The sequence below is a fragment of the Typopeltis vanoorti genome, chromosome 18 (genome assembly GCF_054136105.1).
Source record: "Typopeltis vanoorti isolate ZY-2024b chromosome 18, IOZ_Tvanoo_1.0, whole genome shotgun sequence".
NCBI classification, from domain to species: Eukaryota; Metazoa; Arthropoda; class Arachnida; order Uropygi; family Thelyphonidae; genus Typopeltis; species Typopeltis vanoorti.
In genome coordinates this window covers 90,490,226-90,512,905 of record NC_143566.1, presented here as the reverse complement: position 1 = coordinate 90,512,905, position 22,680 = coordinate 90,490,226, and the positions used below count along the sequence as shown (strand labels likewise).

Genomic DNA, 22,680 nt, shown 5'->3' with positions numbered 1-22,680 from the left:
TGAAGAGAGACGGCTCAAATGTGCCGCCATCTCGTGTTCCCTAACACGATATATTTAATGTCTGAAATAATGTGGGTTCTACGGTCGATTTTCTTGAGTTTACAGGACGGAAAAACCTGCTTGCCCGTGCCAGAGATCGACTAACTCGGGAACCGGTCAAAAAAAGGCTTAGAAAAATTTCCTCTAGTCGCCGACTAGACTCGAAACCAAGTCTTCCTTCGTCCGGCCAAACGCCGTGGTTGGCAAACGCCACATCCACTGAGCTACACAGGCTCCAATGCCAAGGTATATTCAAAAAATTTGAATATACCTAATTCAACAATTCTTCGTGCATTTAAATTGTATCAACTCAATTGTTTGCCGGCATTGTGCAAATGAAACCATACAGACTGCCGTGCCTGGTGTTTATGCGAACACTGTGGAGGGTTTAAGACCTAGGGGAAGACTAAAACTGACATGCCATGAAGTCCTTAGAACTTCATTCAGCTTTCAAAACTGTTGGCACATGAAAGAGCTTGCTTTGGACAAAGAATGGTGGAAGGCACTTATCCATGAATGACTAATTTGTCTTGAGCACTAAAGGAAAGAAGAAGACGAGAGTACTCCATGATTAAGTGTGCAATATTACCAGTTTCCTTTAATGATATATCAAGAATATGAAGATTAAAAAAAATAAATAAAACAGCGGAAAATAGAGGTCATTAAATATTTGACATTGAAAGTTACTTCATCTCATGCGCAAAACCAGTATACTGTATAAGTTTCCTATTTTTTAAAAGGTGTTTTATTAACTTCATGCCTGGACAAAATTGAACGTTGAAAAACTTTCAAATACCATTCAAATTTACCCATACATATTGGTTAAGTAGGTGTTTGAGTGTTATATGAAACAGTATCTGATCATTCTAAAAACAGTCTTACAACTGTTTTGAATGTGTGAACGTGTAGTTATTTCTATGCTACGATATCTATGTAACTTTTTTCTATGCGCTTTTTTCTAAGCGTTTCCTAGTTAATCAATCTTTTGATTTTTCTCCTGAAAACTTGGAGCTTTAAACATTACAACCCATTAAAACTGATCGTACTAATTACTTTTATTTCAGAAAATAATGGACAGTGTTAGAGAACATGAGGTGGCTGCAATTATACTCTTCTACCCGGATGTCTAGAAAATCATTAATAGCTTTGGGCCAGCTCTCAGTCATGAAACAGAATTGAGATTGGGTGTCCACCAGGGTTCAGAGTTAATGCTGAATGGCATTGCGAATTCCATCAGAATAAAATGCATTAACAGATTTACTTTATTTATCATATTTAAAATGAACATATAAATATTATGAAATCAACCAAATTCAAAAATATTCTCCCTTCCATCGCCCAAAATCAATGACACAGAAAAAATGGTGGTGAAGATGATAACAACCTACCTATAATCAAACACAGACTTGCTTAAAAATCAAATGAAAACAATAGAAAAGTTATTTAAAATGCTTGAATCTATCATAAAATTATTCGTCAATTATTGCTTTGTGCATCGATACAAAGGAAAAATTGGCCTCCCAGTACCACTGAAGTTGGTATCATGAATTTCCGAAAACATGGATTATGAAAATGTAGTTCTACATTTCTTTTTCTTTTCTTTTCTTTTCTTTTCTTTGATTTTTTTGTTAAAAATGATAAAAAGGTGATACCGAAATGTTAAGTTTTATTGTTTATAGGTTTTTCTCTAGCTATCTACACCCATCTCCTTCTGAACTGCATTAAACTATTTGAAAACTAATTTACCAATTTTCAAACCATTCCACTCACCCAGTGGGAAGTGGAATGGTTTTCCCTTTGAAGTAGTGATAAAAAATCAGTTGACATCTTTATTTCCTTATAGGGACTAGGTGAGATCTTTTTTTCACCCTATCTAGCTTTTTGGAGCCTGAGTGGGGTCAGAGGTAGCTGGCCCAAGACTCTACTAATTGTAACTCGCAACCGATGAAAAGACTGGTGAAAGAAGTACTGCCATTTCTTGGCACTGACCACAACAAGATATGTTCTTGTCTGAAATAGTGTGGATTCTACGGTCGATTTTCTTTCGTTTACGGGTCGAAAAATCCTAGTTTGCAGAAGGAACAATCCTCGCGTGCCCATGACAGATATCGAGTACCTGGGGAACTGAAAAGAAAGGCTTAGAAAAAGTTGTTACAGTCGTCTATGAGCAGCCTAACACAGAGGATACTAGCTCCACTTATGCGAATAAGTTTAAAGGAAGGTATGAAAGCTGGTTTGGTTTGGTTGATGTATAGCTTACATCGACGAGTCTCTGAGTCCATGGAGGTCGCACATCATAATAATAACACTTAATCTGCTAATGGCTTTTATTTTTTATAGGGAGTAGTCAAGGCTTTTCTAAGCATGTCTAATTTCTGGAGACTGAAATAGACGTTTATATCCCAACCGGTGTCCAGTCAGAGATAGCTGGTGAAACTATTACTAATTATAAACAGCATCGAAAGAAGAGAGGCAGACAAAAGATAAACTCTTGTGACTCCTGATCTGAGCACGGTTATTTCTCTGAAATAATATGGGCCTATGGTCGATTTTCTTTAGTTTACCAGTGAAGAAAACTCGTTATCTTTGCTTGAGATCGACTAACTCGGCAACCAGTTGAAGATTCAGAACATGTTACCCTAGTTTGAGACTAAGTTCGAACTGAGAACGGCTTTTTCTAGGTAGTCTAGCATTTTGGATGAAGATGCCACTTTCACAGAGATACACATGGCTCTTAGTGCTATTTTTCGATGTTTTTAGTGCAATGTTTGTTTTAATCTTCTCTGTAGCACACGCACGCGCGCGCGCACACACACACACACACACACACACACACACACACACACACACACACCCTCTTTGATGTCTGGCTATTAGTTTTCCAGTTGTCCATTCTTCCAATTTCATATTCCCACTATTTGTTCCGGTTCTCGTGTAGTATCATGAACTGGATATTTCATTTTTGTTCAAGGAAATATAAAACCATATAGTTTTCTGTGATCTCATTTATTCAAATGAACTGTTTTTTTGTTATAGTATAGAATGCTAAACAATTTCTAAGGCAGTTCTTAACAGTCATAAAGCCACGATCCTTTCCATAGATTATAATATTGCTATCCATCCATTACTAAATTCTGCCACCTTTCATTTTCACAATACCTTGACTGCCACTGATGAAATAGATGAACAGTTTCTAATTTCCTAGTTAAGGAAGATAAAGATAGAATTGAAGCATCACTCTTTTTTTATCGTTATGTATCTATTCTTTCTTTCTTTTTCTGTTTGATGGTACACTTTTGCGAAATGATCACTAAGCAACTCAACTATTTGATTTGCTTCTGTAATTTCCCTACCATCAACACTTTTTAAAGTCATCCTTCCATGGTTATTCTTTCTTTTACTTTCCACATAGCGAAAGAACTCCTTAAGATATATTTTGGACTCATCAACTGGCTTCCTCTCATAATTAGCTTTGGTTTTCCTTGCCATACTGGTTACTCTCTTTTGCCTGTACCTTGTACTGCTCATGGGAACGCTCATCTCTTTTTTCTTTATACTTCTACCACAAACTTTTCTTTATCTGCAATTCCTGCTTAATAGTATTATTCATCCATCTTACTCCTACTTGATTTCTCCTTCTGACTCTGGGAATACAGTCTGATACAGCTTTCTTCAAATGTTCCTTGAGAATCTCCCACGCACCATCAACATCTCTCCCCTTCAATTTCTCATGCCATAATACAGCTGAAAGCTGACTTCTCAGCTTGCCATAATCACCAGCCTTGTAATTCCACATATACCCATTCTTAATAGAATATTCAGTACGTCTTTCAATCTCCCAGGTCAAGACCACATGATCGCTTTCCCCAAGTGGAGACATTGTAACAAAATTACTTATTGATATGTTCTCCGATGTTATGACCAGATCTAACACTCTAGAATCTCTTGTCCCTTCCATCACATGCTGTCTCAGGTAATTATCTCTTAACAATTGTATAAACTCCATTTCCTTTGTTCCTTGTGACCATTCCTTCCCCCAATCTATGGCCCCAAAGTTAAAATCCCCCATAATAATTACTTGACCTTTACTCATCGTGCTAATTTGCTAATACATGCTATCTACATTCTCCCTTATTCCCCTTGGATTATAGCAACAACCAATTACATATTTCGCCTTGTTAATCTCTTTCTCACACCAAACCAAACAGCCTCTAATGAACTGCCCTCTACATACCTGTCACAGTGAGGTACTTCTATCTTTTTTGGCTTTAATGTTTCATCTATCATTAATAAAACCCCTCCCCCCATTCTGTCATCTCTGTCCTGCCTGAAAATACTGTACCCCCTACATTCAATCCCAATAACTATATCATTCTTGGTTAACCAAGTTTCGTTAATTCCTATAATTTTTGGCCATGTTGTACTAAGTAATGACAAAAATTCTTCACACTTATTCCTAATACTTCGAGCATTGGTATACATAAAGTGCAATACTCTCTTCCTCCCATAATATCCCTGTGTGCGAATTACCCCACCCTGTATACTGTTAACATTCTGCGAACAATTAATCCCAGTTTCCAACGATTAATGACCTTAATACTATTTACAGCTAACTCTATCACCTGCCTCCCTAGCAAATCCCATTTCCCTCTTTATGACCCTTTACTTAAATGTCTAAATGCCAAGCTCCTAATCCATTTAAGTGCAAACCATCTCTCTTAAAATACTCCTTCCTTTTATCAAACTCATCCCAGACATTCATAAAATGAATATTCAGTTTCATTTCTTTGCAAAACTTTTACACAATCTGGACACCATTCCATTTACTATAATTGCTCTTCTATTCATTTCATCACAATCAAATCGTGGTAGCACATTCATGATCTTTCCACTCTCGCTCTTTGCATTCAGATTGTTTATAGTTTCTGAAACTTGATCTTATTTTTGGAAGAGTTGAGAAGCACGTTTGTATGTTGAATTTCTTTAAGATTCTACTCAGTTTTTTGGATAGTGCGCTGATATATGGCAAAGAGATATAACCTTTGAAGTCGTTCTGTGTCTCTACGTTGCTACGTGGACGGTGGGATAATTGTTTGTTGATACTTTTTAAAGAGTAGCCATTGCTTTTAAAGGTCCATTTAAGATGTTGTAGTTCTTTTTTTAGTTCTTCTTCATCTGACAGTACAGATCTTGCACGATTCGCAAGAGTTAATATAATACCCAACTTTTGCGCTGGATGGTGATGTGAGGACTCATGCAAATATCTGTCCGTGTGTGTTGGCTTTCTAAATATAGAGACTTTTATTGATTCAGGCGTCTTGGTGAGTTTAACATCAAGGAAACAGAGGGAACTATTTTCTTCAATCTCCATGGTCAATTTTATATCCTGATGGAGGTTTTTTAAATGGTTGAGAAACCTGTGAAGATTCTCAATACCATGGTCCCATATGAGGAATATATCGTCCACATATCTAAGCCAAATTCTTGGTTTTAAACTAAAAGAGGAGATTGCCTTTTGTTTAAAATGATTTTAGAGACAAAATCTGTTGAGTTTTTAATATAAGAAGAAGATTTTCCCACATAAGCTTTTAACGATGACGCGAGATATTTAGATAATGTGTAGGTGGGTGGTCTATACTGTCTACTATAGGTCTCAGTGGATAGTTTTCTTTATGTACCTTAGGGAGATCATAAAGCCTTGGAATGAGTGGGTGTAAAGAACGGATGGAAAGCCGTGTATTTCGTGGAATGTATTTCTGTGGTCTTTTGTAGGAGATTATTGGTTCTATTGTGTATTTCTCTTGTTGGATCCCTCTCAATTTCCGAATAACTATCTGACTCTAACATTGTTACGATTTTTTCTCGGTAGTTTGTTTTATCTAGAAATACAGTTGCTTTCCCCTTATCAGCTTTTAAGATGACGATATCCTTGTTAATCCGTAGATTTTTAATTGCAAGTCTCTCACAAGGGGATATATTATCAGAAGGAGGTTTTGCGTTGTTGATTGCAAGAATTGCTTCTATGCGAAGTAAACTCGCGTCTGCGGGAGGAAGTAGCGAATCTGCTTTCTCCATCTTAGTTAAAAGCTGTTCTTTAGGAATGCATTTTGGTGCCAAAACAAAATTTAGACCTTTTTCGAGAATTTTCTCTTCATCGGCACTTAGCACGTAAGACGATTTGGTAATCACCAAATTTTTAAGTCTATTATGACAATTATTTAGAGTAGACCTTTCTTGTCTTGACTTCAGGAAGTTGAACGTTCTGATTAGCTTGTGTTTGTTTAAGTTTTGAGATCGTAATGCGCGCTCTGTACTTAATTCTTTAATATAATTCCAAGAATCAAGGTCTAAGCAGGCTGCTAATTGGTTTTCTAATGATGTTTTTTCTGTGAAAAGCAAAGATAAATTGCTTTTTGTATCGCAAATTCTCTCCGTTAAAAGATCTAATTTAGCTTTAGTGTAAATTCGGTGCGCTCTTTCTAGCGATATATTCCTCATATGGGAGAATGGAATTGAGAATCTTCACACGTTTCTCAGCCATTTAAACAACCTCCATCAGGATATAAAATTGACCATGGAGATTGAAGAAAATAGTTCCCTCTGTTTCCTTGATGTTAAACTAACCAAGACGCCTGAATTTCCCCAAGTGGAGACGTAACAAAATTACTTATTGATATGTTCTCCGATGTTATGACCAGATCTAACACTCTAGAATCTCTTGTCCCTTCCATCACATGCTGTCTCAGGTAATTATCTCTTAACAATTGTATAAACTCCATTTCCTTTGTTCCTTGTGACCATTCCTTCCCCCAATCTATGGCCCCAAAGTTAAAATCCCCCATAATAATAATTACTTGACCTTTACTCATCGTGCTAATTTGCTAATACATGCTATCTACATTCTCCCTTATTCCCCTTGGATTATAGCAACAACCAATTACATATTTCGCCTTGTTAATCTCTTTCTCACACCAAACCAAACAGCCTCTAATGAACTGCCCTCTACATACCTGTCACAGTGAGGTACTTCTATCTTTTTTGGCTTTAATGTTTCATCTATCATTAATAAAACCCCTCCCCCCATTCTGTCATCTCTGTCCTGCCTGAAAATTCTGTACCCCCTACATTCAATCCAAATAACTATATCATTCTTGGTTAACCAAGTTTCGCTAATTCCTATAATTTTTGGCCATGTTGTACTAAGTAATGACAAAAATTCTTCACACTTATTCCTAATACTTCGAGCATTGGTATACATAAAGTGCAATACTCTCTTCCTCCCATAATATCCCTGTGTGCGAATTACCCCACCCTGTATACTGTTAACATTCTGCGAACAATTAATCCCAGTTTCCAACGATTAATGACCTTAATACTATTTACAGCTAACTCTATCACCTGCCTCCCTAGCAAATCCCATTTCCCTCTTTATGACCCTTTACTTAAATGTCTAAATGCCAAGCTCCTAATCCATTTAAGTGCAAACCATCTCTCTTAAAATACTCCTTCCTTTTATCAAACTCATCCCAGACATTCATAAAATGAATATTCAGTTTCATTTCTTTGCAAAACTTTTACACAATCTGGACACCATTCCATTTACTATAATTGCTCTTCTATTCATTTCATCACAATCAAATCGTGGTAGCACATTCATGATCTTTCCACTCTCGCTCTTTGCATTCAGATTGTTTATAGTTTCTGAAACTTGATCTTATTTTTGGAAGAGTTGAGAAGCACGTTTGTATGTTGAATTTCTTTAAGATTCTACTCAGTTTTTTGGATAGTGTGCTGATATATGGCAAAGAGATATAACCTTTGAAATCGTTCTGTGTCTCTACGTTGCTACGTGGACGGTGGGATAATTGTTTGTTGATACTTTTTAAAGAGTAGCCATTGCTTTTAAAGGTCCATTTAAGATGTTGTAGTTCTTTTTATTTTAGTTCTTCTTCATCTGACAGTACAGATCTTGCACGATTCGCAAGAGCTGATATAATACCCAACTTTTGCGCTGGACGGTGATGTGAGGACTCATGCAAATATCTGTCCGTGTGTGTTGGCTTCCTAAATATAGAGACTTTTATTGATTCAGGCGTCTTGGTTAGTTTAACATCAAGGAAACAGAGGGAACTATTTTCTTCAATCTCCATGGTCAATTTTATATCCTGATGGAGGTTGTTTAAATGGCTGAGAAACGTGTGAAGATTCTCAATTCCATTCTCCCATATGAGGAATATATCGCTAGAAAGAGCGCACCGAATTTACACTAAAGCTAAATTAGATCTTTTAACGGAGAGAATTTGCGATACAAAAAGCAATTTATCTTTGCTTTTCACAGAAAAAACATCATTAGAAAACCAATTAGCAGCCTGCTTAGACCTTGATTCTTGGAATTATATTAAAGAATTAAGTACAGAGCGCGCATTACGATCTCAAAACTTAAACAAACACAAGCTAATCAGAACGTTCAACTTCCTGAAGTCAAGACAAGAAAGGTCTACTCTAAATAATTGTCATAATAGACTTAAAAATTTGGTGATTACCAAATCGTCTTACGTGCTAAGTGCCGATGAAGAGAAAATTCTCGAAAAAGGTCTAAATTTTGTTTTGGCACCAAAATGCATTCCTAAAGAACAGCTTTTAACTAAGATGGAGAAAGCAGATTCGCTACTTCCTCCCGCAGACGCGAGTTTACTTCGCATAGAAGCAATTCTTGCAATCAACAACGCAAAACCTCCTTCTGATAATATATCCCCTTGTGAGAGACTTGCAATTAAAAATCTACGGATTAACAAGGATATCGTCATCTTAAAAGCTGATAAGGGGAAAGCAACTGTATTTCTAGATAAAACAAACTACCGAGAAAAAATCGTAACAATGTTAGAGTCAGATAGTTATTCGGAAATTGAGAGGGATCCAACAAGAGTAATACACAATAGAACCAATAATCTCCTACAAAAGACCACAGAAATACATTCCACGAAATACACGGCTTTCCATCCGTTCTTTACACCCACTCATTCCAAGGCTTTATGATCTCCCTAAGGTACATAAAGAAAACTATCCACTGAGACCTATAGTAGACAGTATAGACCACCCACCTACACATTATCTAAATATCTCGCGTCATCGTTAAAAGCTTATGTGGGAAAATCTTCTTCTTATATTAAAAACTCAACAGATTTTGTCTCTAAAATCATTTTAAACAAAAGGCAATCTCCTCTTTTAGTTTAAAACCAAGAATTTGGCTTAGATATGTGGACGATATATTCCTCATATGGGACCATGGTATTGAGAATCTTCACAGGTTTCTCAACCATTTAAAAAACCTCCATCAGGATATAAAATTGACCATGGAGATTGAAGAAAATAGTTCCCTCTGTTTCCTTGATGTTAAACTCACCAAGACGCCTGAATCAATAAAAGTCTCTATATTTAGAAAGCCAACACACACGGACAGATATTTGCATGAGTCCTCACATCACCATCCAGCGCAAAAGTTGGGTATTATATTAACTCTTGCGAATCGTGCAAGATCTGTACTGTCAGATGAAGAAGAACTAAAAAAAGAACTACAACATCTTAAATGGACCTTTAAAAGCAATGGCTACTCTTTAAAAAGTATCAACAAACAATTATCCCACCGTCCACGTAGCAACGTAGAGACACAGAACGACTTCAAAGGTTATATCTCTTTGCCATATATCAGCGCACTATCCAAAAAACTGAGTAGAATCTTAAAGAAATTCAACATACAAACGTGCTTCTCAACTCTTCCAAAAATAAGATCAAGTTTCAGAAACTATAAACAATCTGAATGCAAAGAGCGAGAGTGGAAAGATCATGAATGTGCTACCACGATTTGATTGTGATGAAATGAATAGAAGAGCAATTATAGTAAATGGAATGGTGTCCAGATTGTGTAAAAGTTTTGCAAAGAAATGAAACTGAATATTCATTTTATGAATGTCTGGGATGAGTTTGATAAAAGGAAGGAGTATTTTAAGAGAGATGGTTTGCACTTAAATGGATTAGGAGCTTGGCATTTAGACATTTAAGTAAAGGGTCATAAAGAGGGAAATGGGATTTGCTAGGGAGGCAGGTGATAGAGTTAGCTGTAAATAGTATTAAGGTCATTAATCGTTGGAAACTGGGATTAATTGTTCGCAGAATGTTAACAGTATACAGGGTGGGGTAATTCGCACACAGGGATATTATGGGAGGAAGAGAGTATTGCACTTTATGTATACCAATGCTCGAAGTATTAGGAATAAGTGTGAAGAATTTTTGTCATTACTTAGTACAACATGGCCAAAAATTATAGGAATTAACGAAACTTGGTTAACCAAGAATGATATAGTTATTGGGATTGAATGTAGGGGGTACAGTATTTTCAGGCAGGACAGAGATGACAGAATGGGGGGAGGGGTTTTATTAATGATAGATGAAACATTAAAGCCAAAAAAGATAGAAGTACCTCACTGTGACAGGTATGTAGAGGGCAGTTCATTAGAGGCTGTTTGGTTTGGTGTGAGAAAGAGATTAACAAGGCGAAATATGTAATTGGTTGTTGCTATAATCCAAGGGGAATAAGGGAGAATGTAGATAGCATGTATTAGCAAATTAGCACGATGAGTAAAGGTCAAGTAATTATTATGGGGGATTTTAACTTTGGGGCCATAGATTGGGGGAAGGAATGGTCACAAGGAACAAAGGAAATGGAGTTTATACAATTGTTAAGAGATAATTACCTGAGACAGCATGTGATGGAAGGGACAAGAGATTCTAGAGTGTTAGATCTGGTCATAACATCGGAGAACATATCAATAAGTAATTTTGTTACAATGTCTCCACTTGGGGAAAGCGATCATGTGGTCTTGACCTGGGAGATTGAAAGACGTACTGAATATTCTATTAAGAATGGGTATATGTGGAATTACAAGGCTGGTGATTATGGCAAGCTGAGAAGTCAGCTTTCAGCTGTATTATGGCATGAGAAATTGAAGGGGAGAGATGTTGATGGTGCGTGGGAGATTCTCAAGGAACATTTGAAGAAAGCTGTATCAGACTGTATTCCCAGAGTCAGAAGGAGAAATCAAGTAGGAGTAAGATGGATGAATAATACTATTAAGCAGGAATTGCAGATAAAGAAAAGTTTGTGGTAGAAGTATAAAGAAAAAAGAGATGAGCGTTCCCATGAGCAGTACAAGGTACAGGCAAAAGAGAGTAACCAGTATGGCAAGGAAAACCAAAGCTAATTATGAGAGGAAGCCAGTTGATGAGTCCAAAATATATCTTAAGGAGTTCTTTCGCTATGTGGAAAGTAAAAGAAAGAATAACCATGGAAGGATGACTTTAAAAAGTGTTGATGGTAGGGAAATTACAGAAGCAAATCAAATAGTTGAGTTGCTTAGTGATCATTTCGCAAAAGTGTACCATCTTCGTAGTGATAGTGCAGTGTCAGATGTGCCATTGACTGATGAGAGTATAGAGATAGATGAAATTGAGGTGCTTAATATATTAAAGAACCTTAATGCTAACACTTCCATTGGGTTAGATGGCATATCGGCCCATGTGTTACGAGAATGTGCAAGAGAATTAGCAACTCCTCTAACCAGGATGTTTAATTTAAGCCCCAGTTCTGGTAAAGTGCCAATAGAGTGGAAAGAGGGGAAAATAGTTCCATTGCACAAGGGAGGCTCTAAGACATGTTGCAAATTATAGACCAATCAATATATCTGGAGTGGTGGTTAAGATTTTGGAGAAATTAGTTAAAATTAGAATTCAGGACTGGGTGGACAGCAATATGATACTTTATAAGGGGCAACATGGTTTTGTGAAGGGTAGGTCTTGCCCAAGTAATTTGCTTACGTTCTATAATAAAGTAACAGTGGAGTTGGATAAAGGAAATCCTTACTCAGTGATACTGCTTGACTTTGCTTTTGACAGAATTCCACATGGAACTCTGTTACATAAATTAGAGCAAATGGGTTTGGATCCGAATATGGTGATTTGGATTGAAGGATGGCTGGCGGATAGATATCAAAGAGTGGTTTACGGAGGAGCTGAGTCCAGGAAAAGGCAAGTGACTAGTGGTGTACCTCAGGGCTCAGTTCTTGGTCCTCTATTGTTTAATTTGTACATCAATGATATTGGAAATACCTTGAATAGAAATATCCACTTGTTTGCTGATGATGCAAAATTGGGAAGAGCGATAATCAATTCAAATGATGTGGATATTTTACAGGATGACTTAAATAGGCTGACGCTATGGACTGAGGTAAATGGCTGTCAGTTCAACGTGGCTAAGTGTAAGGTGAGGCACTTCGGGAGGATGACATCGCATGCTGTTTACTATACTAACGGAACTGAACTGCAGGAAGTTGATGAGACAAGAGACTTGGGAGTTATTGTGGACAGAGAACTTAAGTTTAAAGGGCATATTGCTAAGATTGCCAAAACATCATATCAAATTACATGGTTGTTGAGTAACATACTAGCAAGCAGGGATAGGGAAGTTATTGTTCCACTCTATAAGGCATTAATAAGGCCGCATTTGGACTATTGTGCACAGATCTGGTCGCCAGGATTTCTTGGTGATGCGGTGGTAGAGAGGATTCAGAGGCGGGTAACAAAGATTGTTCCAGGTCCGTGGGATGTTCCCTATGAGGATAGATTGATGATCTGTGGGCTCCAAAAACTAGCTGATAGACGTAGGAGAGGAGATATGATAGAGGTATTTAAATTGTTAAAGGGATTTTACAGGATTGATACTGATGATATACTTAAGACCAATGCAGGATGTGAGAGAACGAGGGACCATCCCTGGAGATTGTGTAAGAGTGTGGTTAACAATGGTGTTAGGTGTAGATTTTTTACTTGGGGGGTTGTAAATGGGTAGAATGCTTTGCCAGAACTGATTGCGAATGCTTCAACTGTGAATGAATTTAAGGAGAGGTATGACAGGTATTGTGTAAATAATGGTTAGTGTGTCAATGTCGGGTCTCCCGCGATGAGTCTTTTGACTCCATGGAGACACCGTTAAAATAATAATAATAATAATAATCTCACAACCTTCTACAATTTCCAGGTGTATACAAAGTCACATGTGAGTGAGGAAAACCTTACTATGGCCAAACGGAGAAATCTATCCTCCTACGTCTCGAGGAATACCTGAGAGACATTGCTTACAAGAGAACCAGAGCTACTGCGCTATCAGGCCATGTCCTGTTTTCAATAAACACGCGCAAGGAAAGCCGCCAACATGGAGTAAATTGGACAACAACTTCAAACCTACACATTTGCCATGATGAGGTAGAACGCCGCATTGTAGAGTCAAAAGAAATCACCTATGAACAATAATCTCAGCTATAATTTGCCTGACTCTTTCAGCTCTACTATCAGATACTGGAGATCGCGTGGTTCCACACACGCACAAGTGTACAACAATAGAACTTTAACACGGACTATAGCACAAGTTCATAATAACTGTAATTTACAGTTGAACATCATAACTTTATAATTGTATAGCTATAGAGTGTCTCAATGTTTGTTTCAGTGTCTTTTAATATCTTTCTATGTTCTTAACGCCTGATGAAGTCAATCTCGACGAAACGTGTTGCGTTTGCAAATAAATCTCAATTTGTAATAATTCTCGGGTTTATAGTCAGTTTATATTAAAAATGAACACACACACGCGCACCCCCCCCCCACACACACGCACGCACACACACACATATATATGTGTGTGTGTGATACATATATATATATCTATATATATATATAGATATATATATGTATATATATATATATGACAGAATGATTATCGACTCGGTTAACATACATGGTTTATATGAAAAAATTGAATGACTTGAACCGAGATTTAAGTAAAAAGGTTTTAATATAAACACAATACTAGTTTCGGCCTGTAACCGCCTTCTTCAGGTGACATTATAAAAGAAAAAACACTAAACATTGTGGGTTAAAATACTATGAACAACATAGACATTCTTTATACATAATTAACATGAAAACGTTGTAGTTGTATTTGAAGCTGTTCTTTCATTTGTTGCATTGTCGGGAGAGTGCGGGCTTGCTGCATCACGTGAACGTCAGTACATGATTACAGCTGAATGACTATCTGGGAGGTTGTAGCTTAAGTTGTTATTTAGATGAACAGGATTGAAGATGATTTCTCTAGATTCCACAATTTTTCTCTCTATTTCGTCACTGCAACGGAAGATGTTAGTAGATTTTTCCCAGCAGACTTTGTGACTTTGGTTATCATCATTAGGATTAGCTGAGAAAAGTATAAGCGCCTCCGTAGCGCAATTGGAAGAACGACGGTACATTGCGCCCTTCGATTGGAATAGGCCTAAGTTCGATTCTCGTCGCGACGGGAGGAATCTTTATCTGGTCGATTTCAATCGATGGTGAGTTAGCCGATCTCATACGGTGGTAGCAGGGTTTTTTCTCCCGGAAACTCGGGTTTTTCATCCCGCATACATACAAATCGGCCCTTCAGAACACACGCAATTTACAGACAAAAATTACTAGTTGTGGTGGTGTTGGAGGTGGGCGGTAGATGGCGTTGATTCGTAGTAGAGGTAAGGTGTAGAGACAGTTGAAGATGTCCTCCCGCGATGAGTCTTCGGACTCCTTGGAGGTATCAGGAATAATAATAATAATAATAATAATAATAATAGTCATTCAGCTGTAATCATGTACTGGCGTTCACGTGATGCAGCAAGCACGCACTCTCCCGACAATGCAACAAATGAAAGAACAGCTTCAAATACAGCTACAACGTTTTCATGCTAATTATGTATAAAGACTGTCTATGTTGTTTATAGTCTTTTAACCCTCAATGTTTAGTGTTTTTTCTTTTATAATGTCACCTGAAGAAGGCTGTTACAGGCCGAAACTAGTAGTGTGTTTATATTAAAACTTTTTTACTTAAATCTCGGTTTTAGCCATTCAATTTTTTCATAAAACTGTATATATATATATATATATATATATATATATATATATATATATACATATATATATATAAAGGTTGTATATCTAAAAATCTAGACGACTAAATGAGATTTTTTTTTTTTTTTTGATTGCAGGTTTCGATTCTGCACTCCAGATTATTCAATTATTTAAATAATTTCAGTTGTTGACAGTAAAATCAAAACATTTCAAGATTCAAGCTATTGAAATGTTTTGATTCCGAGTGGTGGCACGTTTGTCCTACACGTGTTGTTCCAAACAGACATTTCTGAGTATGCTTGTGAATAGATTTTTTTTTGTGGTGTTAGTGTCTGTATACAGTGATTGGCATTATAAAAGAAACAGTTAATTGATTTTTTAAAAATGAAAATAAAGCATGTTTTATAAAAGCTGACTTCTTTATTTCATGTTTTTCTCTTTTTAGGCTGTCTGAAAACTTGTTTTTCAGAACAACTTTGTGAACACGAAACCAAAGTTATTCGCGTTCATACTGAAAAAAAAAAAAATGGGCAAACGAAAGAATAAAAAGGATAAAAATAGATGTGTTTCCACATCTCAGGTATGAAATTATGAAATCATGTATATTTTTTTCGTATAAAATCATTCCATTAATCATTTCGTGAGTGCTATTGTAGCAGTTGCCATATTTGAAAGGTGAAACCGAGGGATGGGCAACCTTTCCTTTCATAAGAACGTTGCCTTGTCCGTGCTATTTCGAGAGTTAAATGCGTAGGAAAGAACTGTTAAAGAGACATGAAGTGGTGTGCAAAGCAAAATAGACAGTATTGCGAAAGAGGTTGTGTGCATCTGGCCCATCCAGTTATTAGTTATAACGATGATTTTTATTTATTTTTTACCCACACACAAAAGGCGGAAGAGCCTACTATAACAAATAGATGCCGTGTGAGGGAGGAGTTAGGAATACAGTAATCTGTTGCTATTGTTGAAGATTGTAGTCCTTTGGAAATGCTTCATGAGGGCAACTGTTCCAATTGAGGTAGAAGGAATGAAAATTGACTGGGAGTAGTAGTTTTGGCAAGTATGCTATTCGATTGTAAAGGATGCTGAGCAACTGTCATATGAATTCCTGTAGATCTAGCAGAAATATGAGGCATAATGGATGTTTGTTCTGCTGAACAGTGGCCATAGAAATCTGTAGAATAGGCACAATGCAGAAATTGATCTAAATAGTGACTGAAGAGAGTCTGTAAGAGAGGTGTCATTTATGTCCTTAAGAGATGTCCTTTTATGAATGGCATCAAAATTTTTTAGGAAGGTCTGAGGTGCACCACCCCATCTATACATGAGAGTATATTCCAATGTTGGTCATATTTGGGATTTGTATGGAGTAACTATTTGGCAGTGAAGTACTGTCATGACCAGAAAAGGATGCCAAGTTTTTTGGAAGCTGTTGATGCTGATTGTGCCAAGTGATGACTAGTAGAGTCAGTCCAAGAAGAGAGATTTAGTGTTGTTTGTTGAGCTTAACATTATCAAAAGTAAGTGGAAAAGATCTGAGGTTTCTTTTTTATGGGAAAGCGAACAAAACTACGTTTCAGAAATTTTCTAGTTGACTTGTTAGTTCAAGTTACTTTCACTCCAATGATGGATACTGTGAAGAACAGGGTTCAGGGCACTTATTATAGATGATCTTGAAGCATGAGATGATTGAGCATTGCAAGGCCTCTCATATCAGTAGTTTTAAGTTGAATTCTATATTTTCTAAAGAAAATAATTGCATATTTTCTATATTGTAAGTTTAATTCTAGTGCCTTTCTAGTGATGACTAGAATTGTACTTACAGTGGTCTTTCTTCAAGCAGCCTAGTACTGTGGATGCAGACTCCATTTCTACAGGGCTACACAGGCACCTAATTTTTAATATATATATATATATATATATATAGTTATGGATTTACAGTTTTATTTGTCATCACTGAGATATGGATTGTTATGACTCATTGGAGAGGTCCTACCTTTCCATCTCTACACAGTTCTTATCTTTCTCATTATAAATACATAAGAAATAAGGGACAGAAACAGTTGTAATTTACAAAGATACTGGCATATTATGAACTTTTATTGTTATTATTTTTTTTAAATTTAAATCCTGTCTCCTGCACATACTTTGTATATGCAATTCTGGATCTCATGTTTAGAGTAATTTTCATTTTTCTGGATTTAGAAATGATGTGGGAAAGTGTATGGAAGGTATGTACTTTGACTTTGTGTTAGTAATTACTGACACAAAGCACTGACTGCAGACACAGTCAGCAGTTAGATCAGTTTGAAATCAGGTTTTGATCACTGAAGTTAAACAAACCTGAGCCCAGTTAATACTCGGGAGGATGAAAACCTGAGAACTCTGAGTGCTACTGGCATTAATTATTTCAGGCTTTTTGATCAATTATTGCATGATAAGTTGATAGTCAAACCAGAGAGGATGGGGTTGAATATTAGAATAGTGCATTGGATTAGAGACTGGCTATATGATAGTTATCAGCAAGTTGTGTATAGGGGAGCAATATCCAGGAAGAGGAAAGTGTGCCTAGAGACAAGTGATGAAGCTGGTCATAGGTCTGTGGAATGCTCCCTATGAGGATAGATTGAATGTATGTAGATTGTGGAGTTCAGTTGACAGGGAAGAGGAGGGGGGGTGCATGATAGAAACTCATTAATTACTAAAAGTATTCTGCAAAATTGATACAAAAGAAATTTTTCAATACATGAAGAGTAAGGGGAGAACATGGGTCACTCCTGGAAGTTGTGTAAGAGTCTGGTTTGTAAGGATGTACAGCTAGGTTCTTTGCTTGGAGAGTATTGAATGTGTAGAATGGATTGCTAGCAGTAGTTGTGAGTGCCCTAACAGTAAATAAGGTTAAGGAGACAGCCACAGCTAGATTAAACATCTTCATAAGAGGCACTGCTATTTTGTTCTTTTAAACATTTTCATGACATACAGATGGACATGCTATCCAATCGCATTACTGTATTCACATTGATATTTTTCAATATGCTGAGCACTTCCAGATGATCTACTTGAATTCTCACGTCAGTCTTTGTTACATTGGCAACTGAAATATTTCAATCTGGATGATGCATGCTTACAGGGTATCACTTAGTATTTTAGCTAATTTTAAATGGGAATGGCCTGAGAACAAGACACCTGTATAAATAAATAAATAGTTCGAGATTTTTACACTCCACACGGAACTGTTTTACATGCCATATAGCTCATGTATTAAAATAAATGTTTATAATAAATAGGTTTTCATGAAAATATATTTTGTTTATTCAGGTTCATGTGCAAGGGAAGAGAGGAATAGGTTATAATGATATAGTAAAGGAAAATGCAGCCTTTGAAACTTATTACAAAGTAAGTGTTGCAAAGTCTGAATATTTGTTATTTGTTAAAATATTCACCTTTCTCCCATTAGAGAAAAGTGCAGCAGTTGCTCTGTTTTAATATTATTAAATTTTTATATTATAATCCTAATTTCAGATACAGTTGATCAAACCCCAGTGTTTTTTGTATGTTTGTTTTTTGAAATAGGCTTAATATTTTCTAATAATTAATAGAATTTCTTTTAATATTTTATATATAATATTCATAAACAACCTCAAAATAAATTTAGATAAAACAAAATATGTACAGTAAACCCTCGATTTAACGAACTTCGGATTTAACAGACAAAATTTCTGGTCTGTATGTCGTGAAAATTAACACCCTGTTAATTTTAAAATGCTTTTAACCAAGATTTGCTTAATTAAATTAACAGGTTATTTTTTGTTATTATTAATTTCCTGTTATTTTTAACAAATTTTGGCGAATGGGCCATCATATATTGGAACAACACTGTAATAATTTAGCCAACATAAACGAGTCGCCGCTCATAAAACATGTTCGGCGAATGATTAGGATGTGATCACATCAATCACACTGTAATTGGTTCTTTTGTCACGTGGCATGACTTTCTGTGGCAGTTTTATTACACACATTTTCATAATTTTAGGGAGTTAGTTATAAAAAAAACAGCAGAATTCAGAAGTTCAAAAATAACTTGATAGTTTTTTCAATGCAGGATTACCTAAACCAAGCGCCTCAACATCGAACATTAACTTTACATTAACTTATCTAAAAGTGTGTGTAAAATAATTTTTTTATAATTACAGTGCTAATATTGATAAAATTGCAGTATAATGTTACAGATATTTTTATTTTAAAAAATTTGCGATTTAATAATATTTTGATTTAACGGACACCACTTAGTCCCTATTAGTCCGTTAAATCGAGGGTTTACTGTACTTTACAAATAAGATAGATTGCAATCCATCAATAAAATTGCATGACTTAAATTGTGATAGTAAGCAAGTTTGTCATTGTTGATTAGTAAAAAACTAATATACAGTAAGCAGCAGTATAGGCATGGTAAGATATGTCTAAATGTCAATAGCAACTTGAATTGGAATTTCCATGTTACATTTTTGGCTAACAAAATAAGATACATTGTCAACAGATATCTTACCATGCCTATACTGCTGCTTACTGTATATGAAGAAAAACATTAAAAATTTTCCCTTGCATAATATCGATTAGGGGTGCTTAACGGTCAAAGCTGTATAACTGAGAGGAAACCTCCACGTAGGCTTTGAAGGAATGCGGAGTACTGACCAGGACTTCTGATCTAATGTCATGGTGCACCCTGTTAGGTATCTTCCTGGATACTGAATGAACGAGGATGGGCTGGAAATTTTTGATTTAGCCAACCAAATTGTATTTTTATTCACTTAAATGTAAAATGATGGAACAACGTGCCAGAATTTCATTCTGACTGGGACGTCGCCCAGTTAAACAAGTCCCGTTGTTTTTGCCAGGGAACCAGGGCAAACAGCGAAAAGTTGAAACTTTTCGCTGTTTAGAACAAATCCTGAAACATATCCTAACTCAACATCACCCGAGTTCAAGATTGGATTAATCAACATAAAAAGCCTGAATAGGAAAGAAATACCAAATCGACATAATAGGGGTGACTGAAATAAAAAAGACAAAAAATGGTTATTTTTTCTAAGCAATAAATACAAAATGTTATATTCAGGAAATAACAGTCAGAAAAAAGAAGGACTAGCAATAGTATTCAACACTAAATACGAGGGTAATCTTCTTGAATAGCACGAATATCAAGTAGAGTGATGTGGGCAAATATCAGAATTGAGTTCTGGACAGTGATACTTATTTGTGCTTATGATCCCACAGAAGGTTCTGCTAAGGAAGTGGAGGAACTTTTTGAGGGTTTTGGGGAAAGCAACTAACACAATGAAAAAAAAGGAAAATTTGTCCTTATTAGGGATCTAAATAGCATAGTAGGAAATGATTGTCAGACATAGAAAAATATTTTGGGAAAATTTCAAGAAAAAAGCAAAGCTAATAATAATGACAGATAACTGTTGGATTTCCATTCAGGACATGGACTGGTTATTACTAACATGATGTTCCAACATAAAAATGTGCACAAATTCACATGGAGAGGAGTTGCAAGGAATAAAAGTCTCATTGACTATGTCATTAGTAATAGTCATGTTTTTTGACCGGTGCAGGATGCTAGAGTGTACAGAGGATTTGAAATTGGAAGTGATCACCATTTAGTCTTGAGTAGGATAAAATTGAATTTCGTATTGAAAAGAAGAACATGTAAAAAAGTTTTATTAAAGTGAAAATAAACACAAACATTATTCAAAAAAAAAAATAATGAGAGTTTAAGAACAGGAGATTCATTGGCAAGCCCTGAATAAAACATTGATTGATTCAGCCAGAGATGCATGTGGTGAGATTGTCTGCAAGGATAGAAAAATAAGACCTCTATGGTGGAAACAGGAAGTTAAAGAGGAAGTGAAAGAAAGCATATCAAAAGTTCCTGGCAAATAAGTCAGCTTGTGCTCTTAGAGAATACAGAGACAAATGTAAGAAAGCTAAGCATTGTGTAAAACTAGCTAAACAAAAGTCATGGGAAGACTTTGGTAAGAACATAGAAAATAAATATCACGAAGGCAGCAAGATATTCCGTAGGTTGTTGAAGAAGCTCAGAAATGGAGGAAAGAGTGCTGTAAAAGAAGTTAGAGATGATAAAGGTGACATGAAAACGGGAGAATAAGATATCCTTGAAGTATAGAGTAATTACTTTGAAAAACTGCTAAATGAAACAAACAGTGATGACAGCACAGTGGTAAAAAACACTCAACAGGCATACATTCCAGAATGCATATCCATACTTGAAGTAGAAAAAGCCATCAAAGGCTTGAAATGTGGAAATGTGGAAAGGTAAATGATATTCAACCAGGAATGCTCAAGTATGGAGGTATAAAAGTCTTACAGTGGCTGCACTGCATAGTTAAGAAGGCCTGGAAAGAGGGATGAATTCCAGATGATTGGAGTAGAGCTCTCATAGTACCTATATGTAACAAGGGAAATAAAACTGAATGTGAGAATCATCATCATCAAATTCCTGAGATGTACCCTCAAGGGGTGTACAGGATATGATAGTACTACATGAAAAATTTACATCATTACTAACTTCCTATCTACAATTTTCCTTCAAATCAGTCTGTTACTTGTCAAGACTCCAACATTATCAGATCTTGTATTTCTATCGTCTAAGGCACTTTGTACCGTATCACTCCACCTATATCTTGGTCTTCCTCTGGGTCGTTTTCCTGCCAACCTAGCAGAGAACACTTATTTTGCTAATCTTTCCTCGCCCATTCTGTTTAAGTGATCATACCACCTGAGATTCGCTCTGCTAACGCATTCCTGGATGCTGACAATGTCAAGTTCCTTCCTAGTATCCTCATTTTTAATATGATATTGCCATTGATGCCCCTATCTTTCTCAGGACTCTCATATCTGTGGTCTCTAGTCTTTGGTCAAATGTCTTATTTCTAACCTAGCTCTGATCCATAAGTTAAAATTGGTTTGAACCTAATTTAGTGTTTTGACTAATTTCTTTCTTATTCCATATAAATTTATTCAGTTGACTTCCTACCATACCTGTTTTGTTGTCTATTTCCATATTTAATTTAACATCTTCATTAAAAATTGTGGCTAAGTAGCTGAAATTTTTTACTTGTTCTATTGGTTCTCCATTCACAGTGCAGTTGATATTTTCAATGCTTCTGCCTATTTTCATTGTCTTTGTCTTGTTATTGCTGACCTTCATACCGTATCTATTACAACAGTTAATCAATTTAGTAAGCGAATCTTGCATTTATTTATTTATTTATTTATTTTTACACAAATTATGGACTCTACAACCATGTTATAAATAATTTTTTAATTTCCCAACATATCAACATTCATATTAAGGTCATCATCTGAAGTACACACACACACATACACACATATATACAGAGACAAGCTAAATTACATTTCACTTAGTATGCTGAAGAGACAATGATTTGATCAACGGTTATTCTACTGGCCTGACCTCTAGTGAAAATAAAATAAAATAAAATTACAATAAATAAATGAAATGAAGTTAATTTATTTCATTTAACTTCATCAAAGCTATATTCATATGACACAACATCAGAGAAATTATTCTTTCATATAGATAGTTTTGTTACAGTAAAACTGATGTCCTAATTTAAC

General features: G+C 35.9%; 1 protein-coding gene across 3 annotated transcripts in view; it reads left to right on the top strand.

The window, feature by feature from the left end:
- Positions 1-15,294: 15,294 nt before the first annotated feature.
- The window catches only part of Nsun2 (tRNA (cytosine(34)-C(5))-methyltransferase Nsun2), a 272,640-nt gene continuing 265,254 nt past the window's right edge, over positions 15,295-22,680 (top strand). The window contains exons 1-3 of one of the 3 annotated variants that reach the window (XM_090407903.1): positions 15,295-15,311; positions 15,464-15,598; positions 18,337-18,414. In XM_090407903.1, the coding sequence (XP_090264029.1) occupies positions 15,545-15,598; positions 18,337-18,414 (132 nt within the window). In that variant the 5' untranslated portion in view covers positions 15,295-15,311; positions 15,464-15,544. The other 2 variants (XM_090407904.1, XM_090407905.1) reach the window with 2 other exon arrangements.